The sequence below is a fragment of the Musa acuminata genome, chromosome BXJ1-2 (genome assembly GCF_036884655.1).
Source record: "Musa acuminata AAA Group cultivar baxijiao chromosome BXJ1-2, Cavendish_Baxijiao_AAA, whole genome shotgun sequence".
In the NCBI taxonomy this organism is placed as follows: Eukaryota; Viridiplantae; Streptophyta; class Magnoliopsida; order Zingiberales; family Musaceae; genus Musa; species Musa acuminata.
This window is the reverse complement of record NC_088328.1, coordinates 18,601,288-18,624,642: the sequence shown is the minus strand read 5'-3', so window position 1 is coordinate 18,624,642 and position 23,355 is coordinate 18,601,288. Positions and strand designations below refer to the sequence as shown.

General features: G+C 44.4%; 1 protein-coding gene across 1 annotated transcript; it reads right to left on the bottom strand.

Annotated features, from left to right (window-relative positions):
• Window positions 1–8: 8 nt before the first annotated feature.
• LOC135594945 (probable histone H2AXb) lies at window positions 9–17,474 on the bottom strand. Its single transcript, XM_065085454.1, has 2 exons — window positions 17,262–17,474; window positions 9–230 (listed from the first exon to the last, which is right to left on the bottom strand). Exons 1-2 carry the CDS (start codon window positions 17,472–17,474, stop codon window positions 9–11), a joined length of 435 nt encoding a protein of 144 aa, XP_064941526.1.
• Window positions 17,475–23,355: the final 5,881 nt, after the last annotated feature.

Sequence of the window (23,355 nt, the reverse complement as noted above, 5' to 3'; positions counted from 1 at the left end):
CAAGGATCTTAAAACTCTTGTGACGCAGATCCATTGTCTCCTTTCTCCTTCCCAGCCTTAGTGGGCAAGAGGGTTTGATGGATAATAGGCAGAACACTGTAGCTGGCAATCGTGACAGTTCTCAAGAGCTTGCTCATTTCCTTATTGTTTCCGACGGTAAGTTGGATGTGCCTCGGAATGATCCTATTCTTCTTGTTATCCCTCGCCACATTTCCAGCCAACTCCAGGACCTAAAGGAACCAAAATACAAATCAGATCAAAGAATAAATCAAAATCGTAGCTTTCAATAATAAGAGATTAAACCATAAACCTCTGCAGCGAGATATTCCAGTGGTGAGGAGTGCCATACTTAGCGGATATAATCTTGACCCATAAAGTGTGATCAATTCCAGCACTACTAACATTGAGGATGGGAAGGATACGCTTGGCACCAATGAAATTGAAGGAGGTGATCATGAGAGATAAAATCTCCAAATAATGAACGGGCAGTTCCTCCTCCCTAATGCCAAGGAGATTTCAGATATGTTGACGGGTGCTTGGGGGGGTTGTATCTGGGATAGGAATGCAGGAGAGGTGTCTAACTTAAACCACTGATGATGACCAAATGTAGCTTCAGTGAAACCAATAACGAGTCCTAATATCCTCTCACTTATCACACCTTTCTCGTTGCTCATTCTGACGATTGCCAGTTCTTTGATCATCCACCCAACTACAACTACCTGACTGCATGGTTTGACCTTGTTTGCAAAAAGAGCAAAATGTACAATATATTTTACACTTGATGTGATTCAACTTCTCAAGCCCTCCAAACATTTGTTTGGGTGTTTATCAAGGGGAAGTGTTATTAGAGATTGAGCCATGGTGTCCCGATTGGAAAGCAGTGGAAGAGCATGGAGACATTTGCATTGAACACCAGCAACTGCAAAATTGTGTCACCAGTATGTACTAAAGAACGGACTAACATCCCTAAGCACACACATCATTGATGTCAGCGAACATGCTTTTCTCCGACGTCTTCGGATCCTCGATCAGCAACGTTCTCTCTACATCGCGAAGCTCTTCCCCATCTCAAGTTCTGTCCCAGTCTTTCTTCACTGACCATGTTAGTTGCTATGATTCAAACAAGTGATTGGCCTCGGCCCTTACCATTCTATGCGTGACCTCCTGCATCACCTTCTCCCTCGTCGATAGTCTTGTTGGCGGCGATGGAAGTCTCTACTGCATGTTCGCCACTTTGAAGGCCTTCTGGTATTGAACTAGGTTGGCATAGATGATGACAGAAGCAAGGTGTTGAGGGACACGAGGATAGACTTACTACAATTTAATTACTTAACAAAATATTGTCATATTACTGTTTCCAAAAGAAAAATATCAAACTTTGTATTGAATAGCCAACTTAAGTGTATCTAGATTTAGTGAGTCAAAAAAATAATCTTTGAGACTTTTTTTTACTATTCTTTTCTAGAAAATTAAAACAAGTTACTTACCAGATCTATTATCAAGAAATTTTTGAAAAATATCTTAATTTTAAACTTTGATAAATCTTTTCTTGAAACAGTTGGATAATTTATTCTATCTTTGAAAAGGAAATCCCTATATAAAATTTACAAAATTTCTGAATTTTAAATTAAAAAGTTGATTTATTTAATAATCAAAATAATAATAAATTTTAAGTTTCCAATTTTCAGATATTTATATTTAAAATAAATCAGGCAAATTTTTTTTGGGGAAAATTATTTCGGGTTTCAATTCCTATTGTTTGAATTTGAAGTGAAGTTTTGGATTTTTCTGAATTTTAGAAGTAAAAAAAAAGAATTCTTTAAATATGTTATTTGTTGTTTTGTTTTTGAATATATTTACTTGTTAAAGACATCTTTCTTAAAACAACATTATAAACAATGTTACCATATCTAAAACTGCTACAAATTTTTTACAATCATTTTAAAATTAATTCTTTTTTTTCTTAAGACAAACAATCTTGCATTTGCTGCTATTGTTCTAAATCGAATATTCGATACGTTACTGTCCAAACTTGTTGTTTATTGTTTTAAACTATATACATCTGATTCTATGCATTTTAAAAGTTTCAAAGACTTGTCTTACATTTTGATCCTTAGAATTTTTGTTTTGGTCCAGTTAAATACAATACTAGATTGTTTTCTGTATGCAGTAACTATTGTTCTAAGTTAAGGAGGAAGGGGAATATCCAGGATCCCCTTGCAAGAGTCCAGCAAGATCATGAACTCAGCTATGAACGTTGTCATGGAAGGCTTTGCTCAACAATGCCACCAACGAATTAAGGCATGTAGACTTTCCAACCTTCAAAGTCAATACTTAAATGTATAAAGAAAATTAAATTATTTATCATGTGAAATCAATTACAAATACACTAGAGTTAATCCCGACTCAAACACAAACCACTTGTATACCCTTTTATTAGTGTAAAATTTAGTTGTTTAATCTATATGCAGACTCCGAGCTAATCAAAGTTCCTTTCACATCTGTCATAGTTCAATCTCAATTGACACCACACTTATTTGACCCTGAGGGTATCGAACCCTTCCGACTCTATGGAGATCGAACCCTGTCAAATCCGAAGCGGTTGAATCTTGTAGAACTACATCACGAGCATTCTTGACAAATGTCGTTCCAATACTTAAGTTAGTTTTGTATTTAGAGGATTCAACGAAGGGCTTCAATAGCATTTAAAAAAGTCCTTAGGAGTATATATAGGGAGCTCTTTTATAATGGACCATGATTACTTCTATAATTAATGTCGATTATGAGGGGCGGTTGTTGAGGTATAAGTCATGTGTCAATCATATGTTGGTCATATGCCGACCATATGTTGGTCACCTGTCAACAATCACATGACACTAAGGTGGCAGCAACATGACATTGACGTTGCCATTTGGTACTAATGTGGTAGTCACTAACATTAATGTGACATCCACATTATATGGATGGCATCCACATGGCACTGATGTGGTGGTGAGGTGTTAGCCCCATCATCGATATAATTTTCCCATACCCCCCACTTTTCGAGTTGGGGAGTAAAGCAAAATCAGGTTAGGAAGTACTTGCTTGATTAGTTGTTAGCACTAAAGTTTGGATGGGTCCTTATGGCTGATGACAATGCTCGATGAGTCGATAGTGTCATGTGCTCGATTAGGCCACATGCGATGGTGTCTAGTGGATTAGGCGAGGTAGCGCACGATGAGCCTACTAGGCTAAGCATGATTATATGCAATGGGTTGACTAGGCCAAGTGTGGTGGCACACCATTGGTCGACTAAACTTGACATGGTGGTGCACGATGACCAACTAGGCAGGGAGCGATGATGCACAATGGGTCAATTAGGCTAGGGGTAGTGGTGCACAATGGATTGACAATGCCTCACACATCATTGATTTATATGCTATAGGTCGTTCTGTCACGAACTTAGTTGATTTTATCTAAGTTATGTGTCACCCTTGCATGTCCATCCACAAAGGTCAACCTTATGTCACAAACTTAGCTGATTTTGCCTAAGTCATGTGGCACCCTTGCATGTCCATCCACAAAGGTTAGCCTCCTCGAAACCCCCTATGGTCCCTTAGGACCTATAAAAGAGAAATGAGTTAGAGAAAGCATTTCACTCGGGATCTATAAGTAACAATTTTAGCAACACTTTATAGCCAATATAATTTACAAATATAAACTTCATAAGCTTTGAACGGTCGCACAACAAATGATCCAAAATGGTCAACTATATACCGAAATACCCATAAGTGCCCATACGATACAACCTTCGATTATAAGCCTAAAGTAGCCACTAAAGCCAATGAAAATAGGGTTGTTAAGCCTATGGTCTCAAATACCTCATGCTGCTTGAACTCGGTGAGCATCGCCTAACAGACTTTAATTTTTTTGGGTCCTTCCTCCACAAAATCTGCACATCGACTCTTCTTTCACTTACTTGCCACTTCCAAGTAAATTCATATCACTTCCACTTTCAATTGGTATTCTATTGAGAAATGAAGCGGACAATCTACTCTTAGTAGCACCAATCACAGTTGGTGAGGATTTGACAACTATTATCTTCCATTAGGTTTCTTCGAAGGGTCATTAAACTTATACCTACTCATGTTCCTTAGCACCTCACCTATTTATCATGTAAAATATTTATATAGTTTGATACTTATTGGCTAAATGTATAAAGAAAAGTAAACTATTTATCATGTAAAATCAATTACAAATACGCTTGAGTTAATCCCGACTCAAACACAAATCATTTGTATACCCTTTTATTAGTGTAGAATTTGGTTGTTAAATCTAGATGTAGACTTGGAGCCAATCAAATTTCCTTTCACATCTCTCACAGTTCAATCTCAATTGACACCACACTTATTTGACCTTGAGGGTATTGAATCCTTCCGACTCTATAGAGATCGAACCATGACGACTCTGAAAAGGTTGAACTTTACTGACCCTAAAGAGGTTGCATCTTGTAGAACCACATCAGGAGCATTCATGACAAATATTATTCCAATACTTAAGTTAGTTTTGTATTTAGAGGATTCAACCAAGGGCTTGAATAATATTTAAAAAAGTCCTCAGGAGTACATCTAGGGAGCCCTTTTATAATGGACCATGGTTACTTCTATAATCGATGTCGATTATGATGGGTGGTTGTTGAGGTGTAAGTCATGTGTCAATCATATGTTGGTCATATGCCAATCATATGTTGGTCATGTTAGGAATGAGTTGACACTAAGAGGGGTGGGTGAATTAGTGCAGCGGATAAAATTACGTCGGTTCGAAAATCTTCGTACGATAAAAATCGATTTCGGAAAAGATATTAACTTGAAACACGTTCGTAAGAGTGTGCAGCTAAAGTAATTAGGAAGTATGACAGTTTGCAATAAATGTAAATAGCAAAGCATAAATACAAATCAGATTTTATAGTGGTTCGATCGTCGTGACCTACATCCACTCCGTTGATTCCTCTTCCGGCGGCATCCACTAACGATCTTCCTTCAATGGGCAATGATCAACTATGCTTACAACTTGATTCTCCTTTTAACGGGTTCAAGAGAGAACCTTTATAACCCCCTTCACTCCTCTCTTAAGAAAGACTAAAACTTAGAGCTTGAGAGAAGTTCTCACAAGATTACAACAACGTTTTTGTTTCTTTTTGCTCTCAATTCTTGTGTATGTTAACTAGGGATGAGAGGGGTATTTATAGACCTCAAGTGGATTTAAATTTGGAGCCTAAAAGTGTCTAATCTCAGGTTTTCTGGGTCCTAGCGGTCCCATCGCTTGTAGCATTGGCACTAGGTGATACCATAGTGCAGTCTGTCGGTACCACCGCCTGGCACCCTGCCATGGGTGGTACCACTACCCAATTTGGCGGTACCATCACCTGACAGTCTCTTGGAGACTATGTTTGGGTGGTACCACTGCCTGACACAGTCTCGGAGACTATACCACGACGATTCCACATGTTGGATCATTGTTTGGGCATTCCACTTGGCCCAATACATCCCTAACTTGGGCCCAATTAGCCCCTAATTGAGTTGGTCTAATTTGAACCCAAGTACGCCTAAAACCTATTTCGATCTAGACAATTATTACAAAGCTAATCAAATGTTGTCCGGCATGTTATTGGTTCATTGGCGCTTCGTCCGATTCTTCGGTGCATCGTCCTTTCTTGTCCTATTGCCCAATCGGCTAGTTGACCTCTGCAACTCCGATTTCCTTAGCGTAATTTTTGCTCTTCTTAGCCTGATGCCTGAACCCATGGCCCGAAGCCTACTATCGATACGTCGACCGATCCTTCAGCTCGACGTCCAATCTTCTGACATGTTCTACTTCGGCCCAACATGATTCTTCCTACTTTAATTGTCTCTCCCTGATCGAAACTTTCTGCGTCACTCAAAATGCAAATCAGATCATAAATACTATCAATTGGTTTCATCATCAAAATATGAGATTCAATAATCTTTTCCTTTTTGATGATGACAACCAATTGACGATGGGGTTAACCTTAACTCCCCCTATCAATATGTCACATTGATAGAACCTTGAATTCAAGTTGAATTCAAGTCAAAGTAATATTTCATCATGAATATATATAATATATTATATGCATATCATTGCATTGCATGCATCATTATCATAAGTTTTGCATACATCATCATAAATATATCAAATGGCACCCTACCACTAGGCGGTACCACCAGAGATGAGAGGGGTATTTATAGGCCTCAAGTAGATTCAAACTTGGAGCCTAAAAGTGTCTTATCCTGAGTTTTCCAAGTCCTGATGGTACCACCGTCTACAACACTAACATTGGGCAGTACCACCACATTGACACGGACTTAGCTGGTTTTGCCTAAGTCGTGCGGCACCCTTGCGTGTCCGTCCGCAAAGGTCAGCCTCCCCAAAGACTCCCATTGTCCCTTAGGACCAACAAAAGAGAGAACAGGCAAAAGAGAACGCCTCAATTGGGATCCACAAGCAAACATGTCCGAAAAACACTTCATAGACAATGCAAATTACAAACAGACTTTACAAGCTCTGAACAGTGGCACAACAAAGGGTAAAATGGTCCATTACAGACTGAAAAGCTCTCGCACGTGTCCACATGACACAACCTTTATTTACAAGCCTAAAGAGGCCACCAACCCAACTAAAATGGGACTTATAAGCCTTCGGCCGCCCCTTTACATTCTGTACAGGGCATGAACATGCCAAAAGACACGGACACACATAAGCATTACATCCAACGTCTTGTTGAGAAGTTTGTCCGTGACATTCTCCCCCACTTATCCCTTCGACGTCCTCGTCGAAGCCTTTGTGAACACTGCAACTCTTCGCCTTTGCTGAGTCTTCAATCTTCTGCTCCAGCTGCAATGCGCCTCCTGGCTCCCAGCTGCTCTCCGCTGCTGTTTTTGAGTAGTCGAACCTTTGATCCGCCATGCTGCTTCAACTCACCAATGACTCTGACTCTGGTGTGGGGTTGGCTGAGTTGTGTTGATCCTCGTTGATTCCTGCGGATCCACCAAATGAAGGAAAAGACCATCCTTACTGCGCCAGTCTCTCAAAATTTCCACATGCTGCCTAAACTGGGTGGATGCTTGTTGGAGCTTTAACGAGCATCGCCTCGCAAACTTCTGAAGTTTTGGGTCCTTCCTCCACAAAATCTGCTCATTGACTCTTCTTTCAGTTAGTTGTCACATCCAAGTAGGTTCGCATCACTTCCGCTTTCGATTGGCATTTCGTTGGGAAATGAGGCGGACAATCTACTCTCAGTAGCACTGATCACCGTTGGTGAGGATTTGACAACTATTGTCTTCCATTATCTTCGAAGGGTCTTTGAACTTGTGCAGAGCTCCTCTGCTGGATAGATAAGAGAATTGGGGTACTCGGTTTCGCCCATCCTCTTAAGAGTTGAGAAGGCAAAGGTTACTTGACTTCGCCCGCCTCCTCGAGGTTGTACTTCACGCATCGAGCTGGTTACTAATCTTCGCCTGCTCTTTGCTCACACTTCTGAAGCACTTGAAGTGTTTGCACTCCTTGCATTGAGTTAGTTACTGTGATTCACCTTCTCAAAGCCATTGAACTTCTGGAATGCAGGAAGTTTCCACCCCAACTTGGAGTAATTCTCTGATAGATGAGGTCGCCTCTGGGATTGTACCGTCTTCTCCATCAACCCTGCCGCCTACTCCACTGAGTAGCAAAGGTACAGCACCGCGTACTGTCAGCTTCGTTCCTTGGTCGTGCACTCTTGCATGACCCGAAGTCCTTCACTTACGGCTGTCTTGATGAGAAGCACACTGACACCGGTCTTACGAAGTTCCTCGGCCTCTGCCCTTCAGCCTTGTCCCGGTACTTGGAGATTGCCTCTGCATGCTCCACCTCCTCGGCCCCTTTCACGACCAAACGCTCTCCCTCCGTGAGAGCAAGGGATCAATGACTTGCACGGAAGTCCCGCCTCTGCGGTACCATGGCGCTGCAATGCCCATGGCCCTACTATCCATCGCCTCGCATCTGCATCCCTTTTCTTCACGATCAGTAGACATGTCTCTGTGGCACTCCTCTGAGTCCACCTCCATTCTAACTGATGCTTGATTTTGGGTAGCTAAGTCCCTCTGGACTCGTCGTCGCTTCCTCGCCCCTTTCGACCCCCTGCTTCAACACCTCTGTGTTCTCCAAGCAGCTCCTTCTGGTCGATGGAAAGACAAACTGCACTCCCATGCATGGCCTCTGCCATCGCATTGTAGGGTTTGCACCGATTCTGTTCTCCATAGCTTCCTTGGTAGCAACGTTCGCTTACTCGGCCTTGTCCTCTGACTTGCCGGGCTCCCTTAAACGAATATGAGCTCTGGAGCAATCCAACTCTCCAGCTGCTTCGATCATACCTCTGCATGATCAAGTCCCTCCCATGGAACTCACTGGTACTTGCATTCGAACTTTTCCCTTGGTGGAACCCAGCCCCCATATGCTGATGACCAAGGTTTTCATCCGATGCAAAATTCAGTGCACGCCCGGAAGACCCGCCTCTGCGGTACCATGGCCTTCACTCCTTGAATCCATAGCCCTTCTTGCCGTCGTGTTGTTCACCAAAGCGGAGCTCCCAGTAGCTCCCGATCATACCTCCATATGATCTAATCCCTCACGGGACGAGTCGTGTGTATCGCATTGCCACGAACTGTTCCACCACGATCCGCTGCACCATGTCGCCTCCTGGTCCCAAAATCGTCGTGCCTTGCCTTCTTTGAGGAGCTGCACCAGGATAACTGCCTGGGGATCACTATACAGTCCATCTCTGATTCGGGAAAGGAATGTTGAGTGTAACTGACTTGCTTGGCCTCTGCCCTCCAGTTGTGCAGCATTCACGCATTCCACTTTCCGACTCAATGCATCGGCCACGACATTCGCCTTCCCGGGCTTGTATTCCATTGCCATGTCGAATTCGGCCAGGAAGTCCTGCCACCGTGCCTGCTTTGGTGAGAGTTTCTTCTGAGTTTGGAAATAGCTCAGGGCGATGTTGTCTGTCCTCAGCACAAATCGCGACCCAAGGAGGTAGTGTCGCCAAACTCGTAGGCAGTGGATCACCGCTGTCATCTCCTTCTCATGCACTGGATACCGCCTCTCGGTCTCGTTGAGTTTGCGGCTCTCGTAAGCCACCGGATGACCTTCTTGCATGAGTACTCCACCAATAGCAAAGTCCGAAGCATCTGTATGGACTTCAAAGGGCTCTCCATAGTTTGGCAATTTGAGCACTGGTTCTTCTAGAACAGCAGCCTTCAGATCTTGGAATGCTATCTCACATTTGTCAGACCACTTCCAAGGCTGCTCCTTCTTCAGCAACTCCGTCAGTGGGGTTGCCCGCTTCGAATATCCAGCAATGAAGCGTCGATAGTAGTTGACGAAACCAAGGAAGGATCTCAACTCTGGCACCTTCTTTGGAGTTCGCCATTCCGCAACTGCTCGCACCTTCGACTTGTCCATCCGGATGGAGCCATCACCGATTCGGTGCCCCAAGAACAGGATCTCAGTCTGAGCAAAGTAGCATTTCTCCCTTTTTACGAACAAAGTGTTCTCCCTTAGAACCTTGAAAATCGTCCGAAGGTGCTTGACGTGCTCCTCGAGCATTTGGCTGTAAACGACGATGTCGTCCAAGTAGACGACCACGAACTTATCCAAGTACTCCTTGAATAGCTGGTTCATGAGAGTACAGAATGTTGCCGGAGCGTTGGTTAAGCCGAAAGGCATCACCAAGAACTCGAACGCTCCATATCTGGTCACACATGTAGTCTTTGCTTCGTCGCCTTCAGCAATGCGCACCTGCCAATACCCCGACCGAAGGTCGAGTTTTGAGAAATACTTCGCCTTGCCCAATTGGTCGAACAAGTCCGCGATGAGCGGGATGGGATACTTGTTCTTCACTGTTACTTTGTTGAGGGCTCGGTAGTCGACGCATAATCGGAGGCTCCCATCTTGTTTCTTCTGGAAGAGAACTGGAGCTCCGAAAGGTGCTTTTGAGCTGCGGATGAGACCACCGCTTAGCAGTTCACCTAACTGCTTTCTGAGTTCTGCTAACTCTGGCGGGGGCATGCGATAGGGTGGTCTCGCTGGAGGCTTCACTCCTGGCTCCAGCTCGATACTATGATCCACGCCTCTGCGTGGTGGGAGAGTCTTCGGCAACTCGGGTGGCATAACGTCTTTGAACTCCTTCAAGACGTTCGCCACTACAGCAGGTTCTTGAATGGCCTCTTCGTTGAGTGGCTCTAGCTTCATAGCAGCCACGAATGTCAGTTCGCCCTTTCGCACCCCTTTCTTCAATTGTAAGGCCGAAATGTGTTGGGGCTCCTTGGTTCCTCTCCGAGAGACGGGAACCACGCAGGGGTCATCGCCTCCCATCATACATAGGGAGTTCAAGAACGGCATCGGCACCAACTTCGCCGCGTGCATAAACTCCATTCCAAGAATCACTTGGAAGTCGTCTAGTGGCACGGCCATCATGTTGGTGTTTCCGCTCCAAGTCCCGATTCTGATGGGAACTCCCTTCGCCAACCCGGAGATTCGCCTGGCCTCCGAGTTCACCGCTTTCATTCGGCTTGGGCTCTTCTCCAATGTCAACCCAAGTCGTTGTGCTTCACGATCGGCTATGAAGTTGTGGGTAGCGCCCGTGTCCACCATTGCACGGGTCGTTTGGCCATTCAGCTTGATGTCCACATACATCAGTTCACTACTTCCTGCTTTTTGTGCCTTCGTCTTCATGTTCTCCCCCACTTGACCCCGCATAGCGTTCAACAAACGCATTGCTCCCATTCGGGGTCCTTGCGACTCTTCATCGTCGCTGCTGGATTCAGAACTGCTTGAGCTAAGGGCAACAGCTTTGCCCTTGTCCGATCGGGGAGGGTGGATGGAAGCTGTCAAAGCGTTGAGTGCCTGTTTCTGTGGGCACTCCCTTACCATGTGCGGTCCTCCGCACAAGAAGCATCCTCCAGGTTTTGAGGCCTTGCCTTTCGGGTTCGGCCCTTTGTGGGAGCTCTTCTTCTTTTGTTCACCCCCGAGCTCCTTCCCTCGAGAATGTTTTTGAGGGCGATTGTTTGAAGATTGTTTCCTTCTCGCTGGGTCTTCAGAGGAAACGAAGTCGGTGAGCCTTTCTGTAGCTGCAATTGCCCCGACCACGTCGGTAACATTCCTTCGATTCAGCTCTTGCTGAGCCCATGGTTTCAAACCATCAAGGAAACTGAACAACTTGTCCTTCTCGGACATGTCCTATATGTCCAGCATCAGTGCAGAAAACTGCTTTACATAGTCTCAGATGGTGGAACTTTGGCGGAGTTGCCTCAACTTCCTTCTTGCGACGAACTCTGTGTTCTCCGGTAGGAACTGAGTTCTCAACTCCCGCTTCAAGTCTTCCCATGTGTCGACTCGACACCGACCTTGTTGGATTTCCTCCCAATGAGTTCGCCACCAAAGTTTCGCATCTCCGTTCAGATACATTGTTGCTATTGAAACTTTGGTATCTTCAGAATCGGGTCTCGTAGCTCGGAAGTATTGTTCCATGTCGAACAGAAAGTTCTCGAGCTCCTTGGCATCTCTGGCCCCTCCGTATCCATGGGGCTCAGGTGCCCTCAAGTTTTGTGGCGGTGCAACGCGGGTGTTGCCTCCTCCCGCATTTAGCGTTCTTGTGAGCATAGCCACCTTCGCCGTGAGTTCCGCCACAACATCTTGTAAGTGCTGCACGGAGTCCTTGGTGTCATCGGACAGTCGGTCGACTAGGGCCTCGACCTTGTCGATCCTGGACTCCGCTTCCTCTTGCGAGCTCTCTACCCCAACAAGTCTTTGTTGGCCATGGTAGAGTTCCTCCATGCTCGCTTCCAGAACATCCAGGCGGGTTTCCGCCGTCGTGAGTCTCTCCTTATGACTCTTTTTCCCAGTTAGCGCACCAGATTGCGCTTCCTCCGCTCGCGGAGAGTTGCCAACTTCTCGCTCATCCTGTTCGCTGCCGCGATCCTCATGAGCGGCTCCAACAGCATGAGAGCGAGTGTGCACATGCAGCCCACTTGCGGCTGCTTGGGGCAAGGGTCCGGCCTGCCCCGTCTTGCTTGATTCGCCACGATGCTTTGCCATGGCGAAGTTGCGAAGTTCGTTCGCTGTTCGATCGAAGAGCTTGCCCGCTCTGATACCACATGACACGGACTTAGCTGGTTTTGCCTAAGTCGTGCGGCACCCTTGCGTGTCCGTCCGCAAAGGTCAGCCTCCCCAAAGACTCCCATTGTCCCTTAGGACCAACAAAAGAGAGAACAGGCAAAAGAGAACGCCTCAATTGGGATCCACAAGCAAACATGTCCGAAAAACACTTCATAGACAATGCAAATTACAAACATACTTTACAAGCTCTGAACAGTGGCACAACAAAGGGTAAAATGATCCATTACAGACCGAAAAGCTCTCGCACGTGTCCACATGACACAACCTTTATTTACAAGCCTAAAGAGGCCACCAACCCAACTAAAATGGGACTTATAAGCCTTCGGCCGCCCCTTTACATTCTGTACAGGGCATGAACATGCCAAAAGACACGGACACACATAAGCATTACATCCAACGTCTTGTTGAGAAGTTTGTCCGTGACAACATGGCACCCTACCACTAGGCGGTACCACCGTCCAGTATAGAATAGATTGTGTTACCTATGGAGATCGTATATCCCTGTTTCCCTATAGATCTCTAGGAGAGGGTGAAGGAGGTCAAGCGCCCTCCTCTCTAGTGATGATCCACATAGTAGGACTACAACGACGCTCCTCAAAACTCCAGACCTGCTCTGAGGTAGAGAGGGGGAGGAGAATAGGAGAGGCAAGCAAAAGCTCTAGCCTATGAACTACTGAATCCCTCATATTTATAAAGGTCCCTTATCAAACTCTAATGGATCCTCCCCTATTGGGTATTGGATCTGCATCCAACTATCCAAGCCTTTTAGATTAGTGGATCTCTATCCAATAATCTCTCATGGGCTCTTATTGGATCTTATCCATAGGATCCAATAATTAATCCAATCCATTAGACCTGTCTGTCCTTAGTTACCATGTACCTATAGTCCCTCATCTATCTAATATCCTAGAGATTGTATACTAAGTAGGATGCTGTCAAACCCATGCGATTTTTACTTGAGTCTTGCTCTAATCGGATTCTCCTAGATAACTCTTTCTCTCTCAATCTGAATGACCCTGGCCAGAGATTTGTCTGAGCAAGAACATATAGAATATTCCTCTCATGACATCGAGAGTGGATGATCCTCTATCGACACTCAATAGCCCTCGTAAGGTTGACTACCACTTCTGATGACCAATTATACTAGATCTAGGACATCCAAACATATAAGTCCGGTATCAAAGAATGGAGCACTTATATAGGACATCCTTGGTGTCTTAAGTCTAAGGACTAGATAAACCATTGGGACTACGGAATCGTTGTCTGACAATAAAGTATCATCAACCATCTAACATTCCGTAAGCGAATCAATCAGTGATTCATTCTCTAATGAGCACCTACATTGTATCCCTAGTGTCTCCACATGAGTAGTTATGAGATCAACCGCATCCATCATACGGATGACATACAGCACACCAGTCTGTCTGGTTATCTTGATGTCTCTCTCGAGCAACCTATGACCGAAAAAATTTAGGATTTGTGTTTATAAGCAAATTGCTCTCATTACCATTATCTCATCATGATCCAATTCTCATTGCATAGATCAAAGGACATCACAATATATGCAATAAGTAATATAAAATGAGAAAATATCAATAATAATAATAATAAGTAAAAAAATCGTGCAACGTGTCAACACCCACGTGATTGGCATGCAGAGCACCTATGACTAGTAAGCACTTTGGCACATCTCCATACCTGACGAATATCTGTCTCATCGTTATGGGTTTCGTTGGCACCTCCACGCTCTCGTCGCGCCATCTCGTGCAACTACAACTTAATTACAAGCATATAGGCCCAAAAATATTCATATTGCATAAATGAGAAACATTGATCTTATCAAAGGGAGGTATAACACTGAGGGAGATATTATTACATGCTATATATAATAAGAGAGAGGGAGGCTCGTAGGCCTCAATAATAATCACATACATATATACACATCATCACACATGGCTCATGATCATCTGTCCACATCATACATCACATGTATATGCATATATAGGATTAACTATATAATAATTAATTAAATTATTTAATTAATACTTGAATTAACCCTTAATTCAATTTTGAAAACTTTACAATTTCCATACTATATGGTACCCCAAGAGGTAAGGAGCCCTGAGGGCTATAGAGGCCCAGTCCCCTAGGCTATCCATGGCATTGTCGAGGGCGAGATAGAAGCATAGGGCTGTTGAAGCTTGGTATCTTGGGCTGTCCTTGGTACTGCCAAGGATGAAGCAAAGATGCAGGGCTACTGAAGCCTGGTCAAGTGGAGGCACTAGGTATACCAAGTACCCTTGGCAACTAGGAAGCCTTGGTCGCTAGGGTCCCCTTTGCAGCCAAGAAACCTTGGCTGCAAGGGCTCTGCTTGGCTTGGCTAAGGGTAGCAAGGCTTTTGCTAGTGTTATAGGGCTGCAACATTTGCTGCTCTTTTTCTTCAATTTTCTATCAACTATTTTGATGACAAACTAGTGGTCAATGAAGCCTTTTAAAGTGTTAGAACATATGTAGTTCAAATATGCGATTAGTAACAAACACAACTACTTAACGCAAAAACCAATTCTACGTGATTCAACACAAGATGCAGTTAATGATCGATCTTTGCATAGACAACTTAGCTCTAATACAACTATTAGGAAACTGCAGAGAGTATCACATGTGTAGCATAAAATAGAAATAAAAACTAGTTTTTCAAAAAATAGATTTATCAAATCATCGTGCGAAGATCGAGAGCATAAAACTTCAAAGCGATAAAAATCATGTAACTGCATAGTAGTTGAGATGTTTTCATATAGGAGAAATCATATATCCCCTAATCTATAGATCTCAATCTGTGGATGAAGGAGTTCTCGCAAACTCCTCTCTAGTAGTGATCTATATAGCAGATGCGGTGACAATGCACCTCTACACAAAGCACACTTTTTCCTCGTGTTTGTGCACCACCCCACTACAACTACCAAGGAGGGATCGATCCCTCTTACTGTCCTCTCACACCAGAGAGGGGATAGTTGACTGAAGGAAATTATAGGGAGGAGATGTAAACGGTGGCAATAGTAGGGGTCTAACCTATGACTCTTTAAGCCCCAACTCCTACATATAAAGAGTTTTATTTAACTAACCTTAATGGATCCTTCTTTTGGGTATTGGATATCTATCCAATAACTCCTAGCTTAATGGATATTAGATCACCATCCAATAACTATTCTATGCCTTATTAGGTCTCACTCAAGAATCTATTAAACCAGGAGCTTAGTAGATATCCCATATTGATCCTCTATTCATCGTATTGTCCACTATATGTGTATGATCCTCTAGGCCTAATATCGAGCTGGCCATAATGTGCACCTATCAGAACTTTTTCTAACTCAAAACTATTGGGAAACCTAGACAAAGCATTATTTATGCAATGAAATAATAGAAAAATAAAATCCTAAATTTTTCAAAGAAAAGGGTTTCTCATTGTCTTGCGAAGATCGTGTTAGGAAAATTGGGGCACCATCATATGCGCGGTGAAAAATAAAAAAATAAAATCTTAAAATTTCTTGTAGAAAAAGTTTCTTATCGTCATGAGAAACCGAAAAACTATATATATGTAAAAGATATGTTACCAAAGGAGATCGTATATCCCTAAAAACCTATAGATCTATGAGAGATGATGAAAGAGGTACCATAACCCAATCCTAGTTTAGGCCATTGATTTGGCCTCCTCATGGGCCCAATTCGGCTTGGCTTTATACCCAATGGCTTTCTTGATAAGTTTGTATTGTTTTAGCCCAATACAAACTTAAATTAACCTATAACGACCTCAATCAATACTTTGATAAATCAACCAAACATTTGGCATATTTATGAAGCTTTTGACATGTTATACACTCTTCTGGCATATTGTCGAATCTTTTGATACTTCATTTGAACCTCTAGCATATCACTCTTTCCTTCAACATATTATCCATTCCACTAATATGTCGACTTTCCCACGATATTTAATCTTCCAATACAATATTCGATCCTTGCGGCAAGATGTCCGATCCTATAGCACGAAGTTCAATCTCTAACACAACGATCAATCCTTTGGCTCGACGTTCAATTTTCAACATGATAATTTTTGACATAACATTGACTCTCTTACTCGACAATTGGCCCTTTGATGGTTTAAGTCTATAATCGAAGTATTTCCTGCATCACTTATCTCAAAAGTATATTAGTTCAATAAACTCATCAATTAGTTTATCATCAAAATTCGAGATTTAATACCCTCATCCCCACACCATTCCTCATTTAGATGGGATAGGAGAGGGGATAGAGAATCCACATTATGGGCGAGAAATTGATAGGTTCTTCATATTCTCCTAATTAATCCATTCTATTTTAGAAAAAAAAAATATTATCGAAACTAATTAACTATACAAAAATTTATAAATAATAATAACTATATTTATAAAGTTTGCATGTCATAAGAATATTCAAATACAAATATATCCAAATAAACCAATAAATTATTAATTTTATATTTTTAATTTTCTTCATTAATTTCATATTTTCAATTTTCATGATCACATATCTATGTATGATGAATCCTACATAAATAAGAAAACATATAAAGTATCTAGCAATAAAAAATTAAAAATATATAATACTATTAAAAATAAAATATATATCAATTACCTTATAATCATCTTTATATTCTTTAAAGAATATGCAACATTTCGAATAAGCTATTAAATATGAATTTATTGGGCTAACTACATATTATCCCCTATAGTTAGCTGTCTTTAGTATTATGGTTCCTATATTTAAAAAATTATATTGGCATCCCTGTAGTTATGAAAGTGAAACGATTAGGTCAATTTACCTTAACAACATCAGTTTTTATCAATAGAAACATAAAAATAAAGGAGAAAAAAATAATTTTAAATTTGATGGTGGACAATGTTGATGGCAAATGGTAGCGCCACTAGTGTCGGTGGTGACGAACCCCTCCCTGTCCCCTGTTGTCCTCGACGTCGAGTGGCCGCCACCCTCCGCCTCCTCAACCACTTCCTCACCGCTACCCCTCCACCTCCCCCCTCGTCCTCCCCTTCTCCTTCTCCACCCTCGCCCCTGGCATTGAGCACATCTGCCACCTTTCCTACAACAACTCTATCACCACCCTCATCCACGCCCTCTCTTCCCTCTACCGTACCATCATCTCCTGGTCCCATTCCCTCACTTGCCCTCCTCTCCAACTTCTTAATTGACTTGACCCACCACCTCGCCATTGACCTTGGTGAGCAAGAATTAGAAACGAGAGGAGTCAAGCTTAGTCCCCAACTCGATCACTTTGTTAGGCAGAAACCTCGACAGCTTCCAAGTGATATACATAACATCATTGGATTTGACACCATTAGCAGTGTCATCCCCAGTGAGTACCTTGCCAATGGTGGCACGATCTCCTTGAATAGCACCAGATTGCGTTGCAACAGGTTCAATCACATCTCCACCAGATCTACCAAGCATCGACCGTGATGATATAGATGTCCAAGTTCTTCGTCATTGTGTAGTTTAGAGATGCTAGGATCTAGGTACATAGGAGAAAGGTTAAGTTCATCGTCACCTTGTGGTCCGAAGATGCTAGGATCCGAGTGCATAGGAGACAAGCTGCAGCGTGCTGTAGGTCTAGCATCCCCCTATATAGTTTGTCAAGTTTGGCATCCATCGGTGCCAGCTCATCCGTTAGGATCATCTAGCAATGGCCATGCCCACATTCTCGACACCAATCATGGATATCTTAGTGTGACACTGAGTGGGAGATGATGGCACTACTTGCTCGATGGGGCGAAATAGGGTCCTTTGCTCGATGGCACTACTTGCAAGATGACACCTTCTTCATCTTCTTAGGCCAACGCTATGAATAGGATGGTAGCAAGAAATATAGTGGACGTGCTCAACGCCAGGGGTGAGGGTGGAGAAGGAGAAGGAGAAGGGGAGGACAAGGGGGAAGGCAAAGGGGGTAGTGGCGAGGAAGTGGTCGAGTAGGTGGAGGGCGATGACTGCTTGACATCGAGGATGAGGGGGGAGGGGGAGGGGTCTACCATCACCGATGCCAACGATGTCACCGTTCTGTCACGGACTTAGCTGGTTTTGCCTAAGTCGTGCGGCACCCTCGCGCGTCCGTCCGCAAAGGTCAGCCTCCCCGAAGCCTCCCAGTGTCCCTTAGGACCAACAAAAGAGAGAACGGGTTAAAGAGAACGCCTCAATCGGGATCCACAAGCAAACATGTCCGAAAAACACTTCATAGACAATGCAAATTATAAACAGACTTTACAAGCTCTGAACAGTTGCACAACAAAGGGTAAAATGGTCCATTATAGACCGAAAAGCTCTCAGACGTGTCCACATGACACAACCTTTATTTACAAGCCTAAAGAGGCCACCAACCCAACTAACATGGGACTATTAAGCCTTCGGCTGCCCCTCTACCTGCTGTACAAGGCATGAACATGCCAAACGACACGGACATATGTAAGCATTACATCGAACACCTTGTTTAGAAGTTTGTCCGTGACATTCTCCCCCACTTATCCCTTCGACGTCCTCGTCGAAGCCTTTGTGAACACTGCAACTCTTCGCCTTTGCTGAGTCTTCAATCTTCTGCTCCAGCTGCAATGCGCCTCCTGGCTCCCAGCTGCTCTCCGCTACTGTTTTTGAGTAGTCGAACCTTTGATTCGCCATGCTGCTTCAACTCGCCAATGACTCTGACTCTGTTGTGGGGTTGGTTGAGTTGTGTTGATCCTTATTGATTCCTGCGGATCTGCCAGATGAAGGAAAATACCATCCTTACTGCGCTAGTCTCTCAAAATTTCCTCATGCTGCTTGAACTGGTTGGATGCTTGTTGGAGCTTTAACGAGCATCATCTCGCAAACTTCTGAAGTTTTGGGTCCTTCCTCCACCGAATCTGCTCATTGACTCTTCTTTCAGTTAGTTGTCACATCCAAGTAGGTTCGCATCACTTCCGCTTTCGATTGGTATTTCGTTGGGAAATGAAGCAGACAATCTACTCTCAGTAGTACTGATCACCGTTGGTGAGGATTTGACAACTATTGTCTTCTATTATCTTCGAAGGGTCTTTGAATTTGTGCAGAGCTCCTCTGCTGGATAGATAAGAGAACTGGGGTACTCAGTTTCGCCCATTCTCTTAAGAGTTGAGAAGGCAAAGGTTACTTGACTTCGCCCACCTCCTCGAGGTTGTACTTCATGCATCGAGCTGGTTACTGGCCTTCGCCTGCTCTTTGCTCACACTTCTGAAGCACTTGAAGTGTTTGCAGTCCTTGCGTTGAGTTAGCTACTGTGATTCACCTTCTCAATGCCATTGAACTTCTGGAATGCAGGAAGTTTTCACCCCAACTTGGAGTAGTTCTCTGATAGATGAGGTCGCCTCTGGGATTGTACCGTCTTCTCCATCAACCCTGCCGCCTACTCCACTGAGTAGCAAAGGTACAACATCGCGTACTGCCTGCTTCGTTCCTTGGTCGTGCACTCTTGCATGACCCGAAGTCCTTCACTTACGACTATCTTGATGAGAAACTTGTTGACACTGGTCTTACGAAGTTTCTTGGCCTCTGCCCTTCAGCCTTGTCTCGGTACTTGGAGATTGCCTCTGCATGCTCCACCTCCTCGGCCCCTTTCACGACCAAGCACTCTCCCTCCATGAGAGCAAGGGATCAATGACTTGCACGGAAGTCCCGCCTCTGCGGTACCATGGCGCTGCCATGCCCATGGCCCTACTATCCGTCGCCTCGCATCTGCATCCCTTTTCTTCACGATCAGTAGAAATGTCTCCGTGGCACTCCTCTGAGTCCACCTCCATTCTGACTGATGCTTGATTTTGGGTAGCTAAGTCCCTCTGGACTCATCGTCGCTTCCTCGCCCCTTTCGACCCCCTGCTTCAACACCTCTGTGTTCTCCAAGCAGACTTCTTCTGGTCGATGGAAAGACAGACTACACTCCCATGCATGGCCTCTGCCATCGCATTGTAGGGTTTGCATCGATTCTATTCTCCTTAGCTTCCTTGGTAGCAACGTTCGCTTACTCGGCCTTGTCCTCTGACTTGCCGGGCTCCCTTAAGCGAATATAGGCTCTAGAGCAGTCCAACTCTCCAACTGCTTCGATCATACCTCTGCATAATCAAGTCCCTCCCATGGAACTCACTGGTACTTGCATTCAAACTTTTCCCTTGGTGGAACCCAGCCCCCATATGCTGATGACCAAGGTTTTCATCCGATGCAAAATTCGATGCACGCACGGAAGACCCGCCTCTACGGTACCATGGCCTTCACTCCTTGAATCCATAGCCCTTCTTGCCGTCGTGTTGTTCACCGAAGTGGAGCTTCCAGTAGCTCCCGATCATACCTCCATATGATCTAGTCCCTCACGGGTCCTCCTTGGTTGTGTGTATCGCATTGCCACGAACTGTTCGCCCACGATCCGCTGCACCATGTCGCCTCCTGGTGACATCTCCATTGCATTCTGATCCTTGTGGAATGAACTCGAACTGTGAACTCTCCATGTGTGGCCTCTGCCAATACATCGCAGGGTCTCTTCCACCTTCGATTTTGTTCGCTCCTTTGGCAATCGACCTTCATCCACCCACTCTTGGGTCACACTTAGATGAAGCACCACTCTAGGACAGTCCGTCGCCTAGTAGCTCCCGAAGTCCCCCGACTTCGCTGCAATTTGTGCACCATTGTCTGGATCTTGGGCCTCTGCCCCTACCAGCACAATCTTCGCTGCGCACCGCTCCCTTCATAGCAACTTGAATGACAACACTGTGGCATATTCTTCAAGAGTACCCGCCTCTGCGTCCTCTTGCCCCGTGCTAAGGCCTTCTGAACCCAACTTCGCCTCTGCAAATTGAGTCGCCTTAGTTCCTCCATTAAATGCTTTCCCGAGATAAGGTGCATGTGCCCCGAAGCTCCCTTCGTCTTTGGCACCATGCAAGATGAGTCCGCTCTGTCAGAATGAAGAACCCATGGAACAACATGATCTTACTCTTGCCTCTGCAAGAGTTCATGTCCTTGACCTCTGTCTAAGGAAAGCACTGTGCCTCTGCTCCATGTTCCAACTTCTATGCTGGCTCCCTTCATGCGGCTTGGGTACTTCGCCAAGTTACGCCCAAGTTGCTCTGCTCCTCGCTTCTGCATTGAATCGCTGGTGGCCCTCGCGCCCACCATTCCACGGGTCAGCCCTCCCTTGAGTCCGATCTCCATATCGACTCCAAGTGTGCCTTCGTTTGAGTTGCTTTAGGTCGCTCCCCCACTTGATCTCGTAATGCATCCACCAATGCATTCTCTCAAGCGAGATCATGCGACAACTCCTCGCTGTTTGCTCGGTCCATTGAGCTTCGTGGAGTTGTTGTTTGTTGAGGTACTCCTCCTCAACATGTGAAGTCCGTCTCACATGATTCTCCCTCTGGAGAGCCAAGACTTATCCCTCCTGGATAACTGTCCCGTTGGAGCAACATCTCTCTTCGTTTCGGAGACCACCATCCCCTTGGACTACTCCGATCTGCTGAACAAATTGTGCACTGTTCTGCCTCCTGCAAACGCACTTGCTAGATTGCGACTCCACGTCAATACAGCCTCCGCTGCACCACTCAAGGCCTAGCAACATGCTGAACTCGCTGCACCCTTCAGTCTCCTACGGACGTATCCTTCGCATGCCGAAGAGAAAGTTTTAATGCTCCATGGCGCCGAGTCTCGGCCGCCTTGGGATGGCCACGAACATTCCATCGTTCGCATACAAGCCCATGCATGAGTACCGAATTCTTCGAGTTAGCAATTCCCCTCACCTCTATGAGCTTTGCACAACTCTTTCGGTCGCTGAGCAACTCCTTCAACTTTGCATGGTCTCATCCTTTGCCAAGCGCCTCGCTTGCCTTGAGCACCATCAAGTATGGTTGTCAACGTTGAGCCGTAGCTCAAACTCAGCCATCCCAACCTTTGTGCGCTCCGCATTCTTCCAAGCTTGCCTGTTCTCGTGGTGCCTCTTGCGCGAAGGGTTGGCCATTCCTCTGAATGCCAAAGTCAGATGCCCGCTCCTCTTAGCGACTCTTTTCCCTACATCTCCATGCCCATTTTCCCTCAAACGGTCGCGCGTGTGCTGACTGCCCTCAATGCAGCCCCACTAGGTCCCCCACGTTTGCATGCTAAGTGTTTCTATGAGTGCTTGTCCCGCTCTGATACCATCTGTCACGGACTTAGCTGGTTTTGCCTAAGTCGTGCGGCACCCTCGCGCGTCCGTCCGCAAAGGTCAGCCTCCCCGAAGCCTCCCAGTGTCCCTTAGGACCAACAAAAGAGAGAACGAGTTAAAGAGAACGCCTCAATCGGGATCCACAAGCAAACATATCCGAAAAACACTTCATAAACAATGCAAATTACAAACAGACTTTACAAGCTCTGAACAATTGCACAACAAAGGGTAAAATGGTCCATTACAGACCGAAAAGCTCTCAGACGTGTCCACATGACATAACCTTTATTTACAAGCCTAAAGAGGCCACCAACCCAACTAACATAGGACTATTAAGCTTTCGGCTGCCCCTCTACCTGCTGTACAAGGCATGAACATGCCAAACGACACGGACATGTGTAAGCATTATATCGAACACCTTGTTTAGAAGTTTGTCCGTGACAGTTCGCTATCGACATCTTCCACCACCAAACTTAAAATTACCTTCTTTTTTACCTTTTATTTTTATATTTCTATCAATAAAAACTGACGTCATTAAGGTAAATAAACCTAATCGTTTCACTTTCGTAACCATAGGGATACCAATATAACTTTTTAAAGTATAAGGACCAAGACGCTAAAGGTAACTAACTACATGGAGCAATTTGTAATTAACCCTAATTTATTACATAAGTAAGAAAATTTAAGAATTAATACTAAAAAATAAAAATTTAAGTATTTTCACTCAAATTAAAGTTTGTACCATAACCAAGCTTAAACCAATACCTTCAATGAACGTGGCTCGATATGGTAACAATAAGTTGATTCCTTATTATTTGTCGAGACAAATATAGAAACTTATCTTCTCCAAAAAGTTAAAATATAATTTATTTGATTAGCCTTGATATGATTGTAATTTCTTGATTCTTATA